This window comes from Arvicanthis niloticus, chromosome 3, assembly GCF_011762505.2.
Source record: "Arvicanthis niloticus isolate mArvNil1 chromosome 3, mArvNil1.pat.X, whole genome shotgun sequence".
Taxonomy (NCBI): Eukaryota; Metazoa; Chordata; class Mammalia; order Rodentia; family Muridae; genus Arvicanthis; species Arvicanthis niloticus.
Genome location: NC_047660.1, coordinates 66,646,850 through 66,658,335, shown reverse-complemented (window position 1 = coordinate 66,658,335; position 11,486 = coordinate 66,646,850). Strand labels below are relative to the sequence as shown.

The window sequence follows — 11,486 nt, the reverse complement described above, 5'->3', positions numbered from 1 at the left end:
CTAGTGCACTCTGGATCTAGAAAAAGACATGGACCCCCTGGAACTAGAGTTATGGATGATTGTGAGCTGCTATGTGGGTGCTGGGAATTGAAACCAGGCCCTCTGGAAGTAACAATTGAGCCATCTTTTAAATTAAATTGGTCTCGAACTCAGAAATCCTTCTGCCTCTGTGCTGAATTAACCCAGGTGCTAGAATTAACCGCCACCGCCGCCGCCACTACCACCACCACCGCCGCCGCCGCAGCCGCCGCCGCCGCCGCCACCACCACCCAGCTTAGTCAGCTTTCTTTCTTTCAAGAGTTATTTATTTATTTTATGTATATAAGTACATTGTAGCTGTCTTCAGACACACCAGAAGAGGGCATCAGATCCCATTACAGATGGATGTGAGGTTGCTGGGAATTGAACTCAGGACATCTAGAAGAGCAGCCAGTGCTCTTAACCACTGAGCCATCTCTCCAGCCCCTCAGTCAGTTTTCTTAAAGGGCACGATATGGATGACATCTCTGAAATCCTACAGTCTTTCTCAATGACCCATAAATGATAAGGAAGTCTTCTAAGATCTACAACAGCTCCTCCTCCCCAAGCTTAAAAATGCTATTCATAAAAAGAACGACACCACTTTCTCAGCTCCCATGGTCACACTCTGTGCAGCTTTTATACCCCGCAAGCCATCCCAGGTCATCATGTTTTAAGAGGAGCAAGGAAAGGGTAAGAAAGGGGGCAGGGCACAGGCACATTTAGATCCAGATTAACAACAATGTTCGGTTTCCTCTATAGTTTATTGCCACAGCAGAAGTTGTGTGAGACAGGAGGTCACGCTCTACACATAACAGTATAGTCAGAGCCTGGGGTAGCCCTGATGCCAAACCCCAAGCAGTCGGACCTAAGCTCTTTCCCCTAGTCCCACTTTAGGTGCACACTGACAGCTATCCAAGTTAGTGCAGCCAAAGGACCCAGGCCTCCCTACTGCCCCAGCCTCAATGTGTTTACCACTGTTCTTCACCGGTCACCATCTCCCATTCTGACTTTCATTTTACAGGCTGGATACTTCTATCATGTTAAGGATCACTGACTGACCCACCAGCAAACCTTCCCCTGATAGACATTCATTTAGGACCACTGCCTTCAGAGGCCTAAAGCATCAAGGCAAAACCACTGTCAGCTTTGGAGAATGAAGCTCCCCATCTCCCACCACCAACCCTACACACACACTCTCTCTCCTACCCTTGCAAATATGAACTAAAGGGGGGAGTGATGGGGGCCCCATGACAGCCAAACCAGCTTATTGTTCCTCATCTAGAGAACCTAGGTCAGGGAGAGAACATACAAGCCTTCTCAACACCAAAATGGGAGAGGGGATAGTTTAGGGGGCCTGGATCTCTAAGAGATATTAGGACACCTCACCTAGGAGCTAGAGGATATCACAAGTTAAAGGTCAAGGTTAGGGTAGCAATCAAAGATCAAGGCCATCTCCCTGCACAACTGCCCATTTTCCTTGCTTACTCTGGCCCAATGCCCTGATAACACCTCTGAAGTTAGTGCTGCAGGAGGTGAGGGCTGGGTTCCACACCAAGGCAATGAGGGTCATTCAACAGGAGACTTCCATGGTGTGCCCTGGGGGTCCAGAAGGGAGTGTCCCAGACTCGCTACTCTGCGACAGAGTGCGGGATCGGGACCGACTGCCATCGATGGATGCTGCACTGGTCAGAGATGCAGTCCGAGACCGAGAGAGGCGAGTCATGCAGGATGAAGCCACTGTAGACACATAATGATAAGCAAGCCATCAGAGGGAGTGGGAAGACAACCGGTAACTTCTAGTGGGGCCTAGGTGAAGACGAGAGCTGTGGCCAGAGAATCAGCAAGCTTGCCTTGTAAGACGGCGAGTCCAAGAGTTAGCCTACAACAGGTCTACCCCTGCAGTCCTCAGCCTTTCCCTTTTTAATACCCTCTGTCCCAGTACTCACTGTAGCCCATGCCTTGCAGGAAGTACTTGAAAGCCTCTGTCAGCTTGCCTGGCTGTGGGCACATTACAAGGAAAGAGAAGAGAGAGAGAGAGAGAGAGAGAGAGAGAGAGAGAGAGAGAGAGAGAGAGAAGTGGTTGAACATCATGAAAGTCTCAACAGTGGCAAAGGGCACAGCCCAACGACCCTAATAGCCCATCCCAATTCTGCATCCCAAGATCGGCAGGGCACCCACCTGAGTCAGCTGCGGCTGACCTCCAGAGTCGGCCATCTGCTCAGGAAGGAAACACCCAGAGAAGAAGGATACATGGAGATATCAGACGCTCCATGACAAGGGAAGGGGACTTTCTCCTCCCAGGTTCCTCACTCAGCCCCTTTGCCCTTCTCTCCCTTGACCCATAATGAACCCACAAGGCTTAGACGCTGGAATTTAAAATATGTATGCTCCTGGACTGGGGGGCGGGAAGCAAGTGAGGCTTGGAGGAGGCCTGCTAACCTTGAGGAATGAGGTCTGTGTGGGGTCCAGTTTTGAGTTACATTCCACCTGGAATAAGTAGGAGGTTGAATGAATCAGGTCTCCCGCCCCCCCCCCCCCCCCCAAGTGCCCCTGATCTTTCCCTCTCCTTGTCAGGCCCTACCCAATTAAATCTTAATAGAAGCCAAATTCCTAAGGCCCTAGAGTTGTTTCCCCTGTCCCAGAGTTTTCAAGTTTGCTGCTTGGCAAGATCCACTGCTTGGGTGGACCCAGTGTTGGCAAGACCCCCAACATTCCCTCACTACCCCGAAAGCCATTACTGACCACGGCATCTTCATGAGGTGCTTGGTCTCCAACCACCAGCATCACAGGGCACCTAGAGGCACGGGGTCAGGGAGAAGACAGTGAGCCTTGTACTCTCTCACCCACACTTCCCATAAAAGTAGCTAAACAAGTGTGTGCAGTTGCCTTTCTCCTGCTGACTCAGCAGGAAGGTCAGAGAGGGAAGCCCCAAAGGAGACAATTTGTTACACAGAATAGAATAAAGGAGATTGGTAACTTCCCTACAAAGGTTAAGGGATGTTGGTACCAAGGGGCAGGGCAGAGACAGGACAAAGCCTCATCTACCAGCATCTTACTTGAGGGTCGTCTCACCACCTCGCTCAAAGTTCAGGTCTCGGCGGCTGCAGAGGGTTCAAAGAGAAGTTGTTTTTGACAGGCATGGCTGTCTACCTAGATAAGCTACCTCCTCCATAGGAAGCTATCTTCCTTATTTATAGTCAGCTATTGGGGATTAAAAGGAAATGCCAAGGGCTGGGGTTACAACTCGGTGGTGGAGTACCTGCTTAGTGAACATCTATAAGGCAGTAGGTTTGATCGCCACAGCAGTTAAAACGGATGGCGGGGATACCATAAACAATGGCAGGCACAGGCCAAGAGCACACCACCTGAAACCACCTGTGCCCTAGATCTCTGGTCAGAGGCAGCTAAGGGAGAAGAAGGGCCCAAGAATGAGAGATGCCCTGACTCCTGTCCTGAAGCTGTGCAAGCAAACCCTGCCTGTGATGCACACTGCTCACGACCCTCTCTCTGCTTCCGTTTCCTCATGTGCACACAGCCTACTCACTTGTTGTAGCTGTTCCAGTACAGTTCAATGTTCTCCAGGTTGGGCGCGTGTGTAATGATGTTTCTATACTTTTGTATCAATTCAGAATTTCCAGAAAGCTCTTCCTAAGGCATGGAAGAGATGAATCAGGGTTGAAAAAAGAAGCTGAAAATGATGGAAATGACCTAACACTTCAGATCCTGTGCCAACTAAGGAAGTCACCCCAAAGCATTCAACTCCCTGCTGGTCACTCCCACTTCTTCCGCCTCTCACAACCACTTACCTGGCTGAAAAGATGTCCAAGAATCATCTCCGGAATGGAAGACGTGAGGCCAGTTAACTACGAGGACAGGTGAACAAGTTCAGGATATTGTGGAGAAAGACCCAAGCAAAGCAACACATTTTATTTTTGTGCCCCATTATGCCCTCTTTGAAGGTCCAAATCTATTCAGTCACACTGGTAGTGTCATCCAAGGAGACTCCCCACCCTAGATGTCAGCACACAAGGCCCTCCAAACCTTGTGGGCTGCCCAATCCATCCAGCCCTTGGCATTGGGATCAATGTTGATGAGAACAAGACCTTCAACTGTGTCCGGGTGGTTCAGCTAAGGAACAACAAAAAGGAGATCAGAAACGGTCACTCTCTTTGTCCCCGCCTCACTGAGCCCCACCTATCTCCCCCCCCCCCAGATTCCTATATGGCCTACTTTCTACCCTGCTCCCTAGTTCCTTCCAAAATCCTGAAATGACAGGAATGTGGACCATTCCTGCAATATTATCTAATATGGGGGACCCGCCACCCCCTAGTCTAGCAGGTTTTACTTCTTACAGCATATCGTGACAGAATGTAGGCTCCAGCTCCAACACCAACTCCAATTATTGTAGAGAAACTGTAAGAGGTAAATGTGTGTGTCACGGGCTCTCGCAGCCAAAACTCTGTCACAGCCCAGTCTCTTCAAACTCATCATCCTTCCTGAGGTCATTCCTCCTCACAGAAGAGGACAGCAAAGGACTTTCCTTTGGGGATGTAAAAAGGCACCAAGAATGCCTGATACTTGGTGTAGATGAGGATAGACATTTATCCTCAGCTTCCTCTTGGAGAACTAGTGTCTTGAAAAAACGTCTCTTCCTACACACACAGCTTATCAATTCTTGACTCTCTGAAACGAGTTTAACTTGTTCTGAGCCCTGGCGCTAAAGAGGAACTGGAATTATGGACCTTCTTAAAGCAAAATATGAAACAGGTGTGGTGTTAGTCATTTGGGAGAATTGAGGAGGCAGGAAAGGAAGTAAACCAGAGTTGCTGAGAGCCATGGCGCCCAGGAAAAGCTAAACCAAAAAAAGATCCCAGGAATCAGGGGCTGGCAAGATGGCTCAGCAGTCAAGAGCACTTGCTTCTTTTGCAGAGGACCCAGGTCAGGTTCCCAGCACCTCCTTGATGGCTCTTAACCATCTATTATTCAAGTTCCAGAGGTTGCAATGCCCAGACATATGTGTGGTGTCCATACATGCATGCAGCAAACACTCCCAGACATTAAAAATAAATAAAGCTGAGAAAGAGAAAACACCATTTTTCAGCATTTCCCTCCTCATGCCAGAGGCCCTTGTGCGGCTTGTGTTCCTTCTCCCACTGTCTTACACACCTGTCTCCCAGTGTACCAAATGTGATCATGGGAGACAGGAGTGGGGACCAAGACAGGTCTATCTAGTTCCTCAGGGATGAGGTCACCTGTACCTCCTCTTGCCCAACTTCCAGATCAGAGAAGCTTCTCCTAAGCCCGAGACAGGGCCAGGGACAAACCCCTTCTCTTTCTCCCGGTCAGTAGTAAGACTACTCTGATAGTTCCAGGCAATAACCCAAGCCCACTGCCCATCCTATCAATCAAGGTGAAAATCCATGGAAGAGGAAGATAGACTGAGATGAAAATTAGCCCAAAAACCATGGGGACAGAATTCTAGAGGCTTTCTTATACTGAAAAGAAAAGTTTGAAGGCCTCCTGAAGCCTCTCACTTTAAGTACTGCAGGATGCAAGGAATCATGTCTGCAAGCTGGTCCAGAGATGGGTACTGGTACCTGGAAAAGAGAAACATGTTAGTTACCAATCTGTACCTATATACCTCTTCCTGGAGTAACCTCTGCATCCTCTGCCAGAGTCTTCTATGTCTCCTTCACTTTCATCCTCTCTGGTACACTGCTCTGGTACCTTGCTCTCCCACACATATCAACATACATACATACATACACACACACACACACACACACACACACACGGAGGGAAGGAGGGAGAAAAGAAGTAAGAGACGGAGGAAGAGGGAGAAGGAGAGGGAGAGGGAGGGAGACACCTGCTTAGTAAGGAACTAATCTTACCCCAGAGGAAACACAGGCGCCCCCTCTTCCATTCCAGGGGCATCCACATGAACTCGCACAAAGTTCTGTATGATTTCTTGCATATCCCCGAACTGAAACAGTGGCTGGAAGCAAGATTTATCTAAAGAGAACCCACATTCCCCAACAACAACAAAATCAGAAGGAAAGAGCATCCTGTGTCAGAACCCACCCTCTTGCTTTGATGCTGTTTACACTAGAGGAGACTCTCTCTCTGGTATGCCACTGGGCTCCCTATCTGACCATACTGACTATGCTCCCCCCCCCACACACACACACATTGGGGTTTCCCCTCCCCGTCTCTCCCCACAAAGAGGTAGGAAAAGAAATGGTCTTACAGTTGAGGCCTACATCATGGTAGGTAAATATTGCTGGGCGTTTGGGTTTGGGGGTGCCATACACGGTAAAAGTGACTGAGCCATAAGGTGTCTCCACGGAGTGAGTCTGTAAGAAAAAAACTTACCATCAGGGAGGAAATATACTGAAAGTTTTCCAAAGGGTTGAAAAGTGAACAGGATCAATGGGTTTTTAAGGAAAGATGACAGTGGAATTGGATCTGAGGGTAGAAAAATCATGAAAGATTAAGGAACTCAAACAGAAAAAAAAGAAGGGAAGAGAGGAGAAACTTGAAGAAAAGGGGGGGGGAAGTGCAGAGGGCCAACTGGGGGACAGAAGATCTACTCCTCCCACCCCGGCACAGTACCCCACAGTTACCTGTCCCTGGTCCAGGAGGATGCGGGCAGCTAACTCGGCCTCCTGGAGAGACACACACAGACATACACACGGACAGAGACACACAGCAAATGGGGAGACGGACATACAGAGGTAGGTAAAGAGAGACCAACAGACACCAAATACAGAAAGAGTGACAAAAAAAAACGAGACAGGAGAGGATGAAGGTTAGTGAGGTGACGAGACGAGGTCTGGGCTCCCTTTTACAGTGTCAAGGATAAGAGATGGGAGGAGATGGGTAGAGAAGGGGTGTGCATTAGAATGAGAGCCATGGGCCTGGGGAGGCAGAGAGGCAAGGGGGAATCTTCAGGGCATGGGACTAAGGCAGGGAAGTCAGAGAGTCTCTATAAACCTTGGCAGTCTCAGGCGTTTGTCCTGGCAACAGTGGCTTCTCCTCAGTTATCTGCACCTCCTGAAGCTCTGCCATGGTGGCCTGGCAGGATAAGAAAACAGTAAACCAGCCAAGGCAGTGGTGGCGTACACCTTTGATCCCAGCACCAGGGAGGCAGAGGCAGGTGGATCTCTGAGTTCTAGGCTAGCCTGGTCTAAGGAGAGAGTTCTAGGACAGCCAGGGCTACACAAACAAACCTTGTCTCTAAAACAACAAAACAAATCAGTAAGCTGGGGAGGGAGCTAGCTCAGCCTCTGTGCTCCCAGCCCTGCAAAGTGCAAAGAGACCTCAGAGCTGAAAACTCCAAGATACACAGGGAGCTTTTCTGGCTCCCCCACCCCACTTCCAGGGTAATACCAAACAGGACAGCACATCTCTTCAGACCGCCAGCCTCATGGCTGCCCCTCAACCCCAACACTCGAACCTCAGGACGCTCCTCTCTCTCCCATCCTAGAGGGAGACACCAGGGTGGGGAAGCAATGTGGCTCCAGTTTCTTAAGCTAAATTTAGGGGACTCCCTGCCGTAGCTCTCTGACTTGGGTACACTCTTAGTGTATCAAGAGTTAGGGTACCAAGAGTTCACAATTGACTATGACCTTCAACTAAAGCCCCAATGTCAGCATCTTGAGGGGCTAAAAGGACTGAGGCAATGACCACCTGCAAGTACTCAACAGAGGGACCTAGATACCCAATCCAACCAAGGTCTCCCTCTCTCTGTCGACTCAAGACTCTCTCTCCCAAGTACACAAATGAGTGTACATCAACACCAGTAAGTCTAGAGAGCAGAGCACTTGTGCAGACTTGAAAGAAAAGAGAAGGAAAAAAAGCCAGTAGCATGGTCTGGGTGGGGTCAATTTACTAACCTCCTATTGGTTGGGTACGGTAAGAGTGGAGGTCAGGGTTCTTAGTCCTGACTCTGGGGTCTGATAAAACACAGGAACAAGGTGAATGACATGGGAGACGGACTTGGGTGTTTTAGGGACATACGGCCACAGCCAAGACCCAGAATTCCAGGGTCACTAACCCTTCCTAATCTCCCCTGAGTCCAGAGAACGCGTCCTCTCTCGGTTCTGATCAATACAAGCTGGAGGGGCCTGCGGGGCAACACAAGCAGGTCCAGGCTGGGTAGGGTATGAAGAGAAAGAATTGACACTTCGATAGAGCATGACTGTGTCAAAACCTGCCACTACTATGTGTGACCTTGTCCGGTTAGTTACTACTCAGTTTTGACAGTTCTCGGTTGATATGTAGGTAGTACAGCATGATCTCTTCCTCCACCATTTAAAAACAAACAAGCTTCAAGCCTTCATCTCTCCCATCCACCCAGTCTAACTGTAGGTCGGGTGAAGAAAGGAGAGGGGGAATAGGGCGGCCCCGTAACCTCTGCACTTCCCCGGACTGCCAGCCAGCATGTGCCAGCCGGGAAAAGATGGGTAGGACTTGACTGCCGCTCCCAGAATACGAAACCTGAACCTATGAGTCCCTAGCTGCCGGTCCTCGACCGGACCAACACCCTCTCACAGCGGACGCGAAGCGCCCAGGACCCTGTACATCATCTCAAGAGCGTCCCAAACACGCCCTGCACTTTGCAGCGCCTCCGCCTTTGTGCGTAGCAGCGGAGCACCTCGCTTAGCCAGCCCCTTCCCCCGAACTGCAGCCCAGGGACCAGAACCACGATGCCCACCCTCCTAGCCCGCGCCTTCCCAGCCCAGAGGCGCGTTTGCCCCTCCCCCTACCTGCTGCAGCCTCCGCGGTCACAACCACCTTCACTTGCCTTTGACTTAGGTCCGCCCTAGCTCTGGCTCCCCACAGACCCGCCCTGGGCCCTCCCCCGGGCTAGCTCCCTGTAGATCCGCCCCGACTCCCCCCATAAACACGCCCTGTAACTCGCCGGGGCTACCAGGGGAGGGGCGAAAGGGTGCGGTTTGGGAGCACACAGAGGTGATGTTCATAGGCTCTCCGAGTGCTCCCCACAACCCCAAGCCGCGTGAAGTGGGGCGTGCGTGGGGACCCCTTAAGCCTCCAAATGATCCCCGCGTCCACCTCAACGGCGCCCCCTACTATAACCTGACTGCCAGGCTCACTTTTGGCTCTCTTCCTAGCCCCCCAGATTGAGTGGCGGCGACGGATAGAGTGGGGAGGCCAACCCAAGGTGCCCACGTCCCACTATTCAGTTCCGCCTGCCCGGAAGCAGAGAGCTAGGTCAAAGAAGGGGGAGGTGGGCGAGGGCCACCGCTCAGACCCGGTCTCGAGGCAGGTAGGGGTAGTGGTGCCAGCGTGTCTGGGGACGGGTGTCAAGGGAGCAGGAATTCCGAACAATTGGGGTGCTGGTACCTCCTCAGCCGCGTCCCGCCGCTTGCTCTCCGGCTGCTCCGTGAGAAGTTGGACAACAAGCAGGGGATTGGGGGTGGGGGGGGCCGGGAAATGCTGGGGGCCGCTATAAATAGATGATGAACGAAGGAGGGGAAAGATGATGGCCAACAGCGACTCCCGGGTCAAGGCCCCAACGAGGAGGCGGAGGGGGGGAAGAGGAGGGGCTGGGGACCCCCCAAGGGCTCTGACTCTTGTGTAAACAGGCGCGGAGGCGGAGCTAACTCTGCAAGGGTGGAGTAAAGGGTTTGAGGAGGACTCAATGTCCTGGGCTGAGACCCAAGAGACCCTGTGGCTGAGGCGCTAACCCCTCCTAGTCCAACCCCGAAAAGGAGGGCGAGATCAGCTCTGAAAAGCTGAGTGGTAGTGCCCTGAGGCCGATGCCTCCTGAGCTGCTGTCTCCAGGGCCGATCCTCGGTGCCTGGTGGGTTTACCATCCTATCCTAGACTTCCACAAGATTCACATCTGAGACACGTCCTCCCAGTGCTCTGTAAAGAAGGCTTGCTGAATTGGACTGGTTGATGGGCTATAGGGTTTGAAAGTTGTGTTAAGCAACCAGATGGTATTTCCCCACATGCCCTTGTTCTCGCACCCCTGCTCCCAGAATCAATCCTGCCCCATCCCCCTTCAGCCTAGTTCCAGACTTGCCATTTAGGGGGCTGGGCACCAGGCCAGTTGAAAACAATGTCCAATGGAACCGGGGCTGCCAACTGCAACACCAGAGCAGACTGCTCCCCCTCGAGACCCCCAGATTGCCCTCCCCCTGCCTGGGAACTACCCTCACCACCCACAACCCCCTTCCCCAAGGAACATCAATGCCCCTTTCATCCCCACTTGGCAGGTCTGTTGGAAAGGAGAGGCCAAGAGGGAGGAGGAGGAGGAGACCTGGGTAGGCTCAACGCAGCTAAAAAAAAAAAAAAAAAAAAAAAAAAAAAAAAAAAAAAACCTAAAGAGCTTCTTATATCTCCCAGACAGAGCCCCGAGTTTTCCTCTGTTCCTTTCCCCTGCTCCCTTCATAAGAATTGCCCTAGAAACTGGCACAGACCCCTGGCATTCTAGCTTCCTGCCTAGCCCCTGGGTGCATGCAGGTTTAACGCTCTCCTGGATGAGAAGTTTGCTGGAATTTAAGCAGAGCTACAGATGGGTACGACAAGAAAGCTCTGACAGCCCCTGTGGCTTGTGGACAGACAGACAGACAGCCAGAGAACCTGGACTGAACACTTCAGCCTGCGGGCTTCTTTCACGTGTCTAAAGTAGACATACTTAGAGGGGGGAGGGAGGGACTGGAAGGTTCCAGCATCTAAATTCGTCTCTGGGTCAGAATGACTCAGGGGGAACCTGATAAGGGGCAGACACAGGGGCTTGGGGAGGGCTGGAAGTGGGAAATTTCCACTGAGATCTGTTTACTTCCTAGACCTAGGGGGTCTCTAGATAGCTCCTAAGGACAGGGACACACACACACACACACACACACACACACACACACACTGGCTCTGCCTCTTGTTTTTCACTGTCTGGACAGGTTCAAGACTTACCTGAGTACAAGTGCCCCAACATGGACAATATCTAACCTAATTTCTCTGAGTCAAAAGCAGTTTCAAACTATGCTTTTAGCTAAGTGACAGTTTCAAACACATTCAGCATACAAACCACTGGATGGATGAAATTCAAAGAAGTGGTATGTTTTGGTCAGTCTTGTGATCCAGGGATTGAAGAAGCATATAAATATAGAAAAGGCTAGGGAAAATAACCTAAAAGATCAGTGTATAGAGAGCAAGTCTTGTAGCAGGCTCCACCGCTCTCCAGTGGGAGAGAAGAGCTAATTTTCCCAAGATGATTTTAATAACCCCTGATGAAGAAAGCACAAATTGGAAATTCAGAAATACTTAAGAAGTAGTGTTTACAGTGCTGTAGCCACCGCATACTCATTTGCAAAGCATATTATTTAGTGCTCACACTCAATCTTCTTTTACCAAAGGACTTCAGGGCCCCTTAGCAATACTTCTGAAGCCCCACCCCCGGAGGCTAGAGACCACCGGCTAAGAGCCATATGTTTCTATAA

General features: G+C 50.9%; 1 protein-coding gene across 4 annotated transcripts; it reads right to left on the bottom strand.

Annotated features, from left to right (window-relative positions):
• Positions 1 to 763: 763 nt before the first annotated feature.
• On the bottom strand, positions 764 to 9,538 carry Ndrg2 (NDRG family member 2). Of its 4 annotated transcripts, none has more exons than XM_034497833.2 (16): positions 9,388 to 9,538; positions 7,015 to 7,095; positions 6,645 to 6,686; positions 6,269 to 6,374; positions 5,913 to 6,033; positions 5,556 to 5,618; positions 4,374 to 4,434; positions 4,063 to 4,149; positions 3,828 to 3,884; positions 3,566 to 3,669; positions 3,078 to 3,122; positions 2,764 to 2,815; positions 2,461 to 2,508; positions 2,200 to 2,235; positions 1,968 to 2,019; positions 764 to 1,758 (listed from the first exon to the last, which is right to left on the bottom strand). In XM_034497833.2, the coding sequence occupies exons 2-16, from the start codon at positions 7,087 to 7,089 to the stop codon at positions 1,592 to 1,594; spliced, it is 1,116 nt and encodes a 371-aa protein (XP_034353724.1). In that variant the 5' UTR covers positions 7,090 to 7,095; positions 9,388 to 9,538; the 3' UTR covers positions 764 to 1,591. The 4 variants fall into 4 exon arrangements, with proteins under 4 accessions (XP_034353724.1, XP_034353721.1, XP_034353725.1 ...); XM_034497830.2 differs by lacking the exon at positions 9,388 to 9,538 and adding an exon at positions 8,790 to 8,921; XM_034497834.2 differs by lacking the exon at positions 6,645 to 6,686 and having other exon boundaries at positions 9,388 to 9,521.
• Positions 9,539 to 11,486: the final 1,948 nt, after the last annotated feature.

Excerpts from the sequence above, each read along its gene's own strand:
- Ndrg2 (XM_034497833.2), bottom strand. The coding sequence starts at position 7,089 with ATGGCAGAGCTTCAGGAGGTGCAGATAACTGAGGAGAAGCCACTGTTG. Across the intron at positions 6,375-6,644 it reads TCCTCCTGGACCAGGGACAG|ACTCACTCCGTGGAGACACC; the intron begins GTAACTGTGGGG and ends TTTTTCTTACAG. Across the intron at positions 2,816-3,077 it reads GGTGGTGAGACGACCCTCAA|GTGCCCTGTGATGCTGGTGG; the intron begins GTAAGATGCTGG and ends CCGTGCCTCTAG.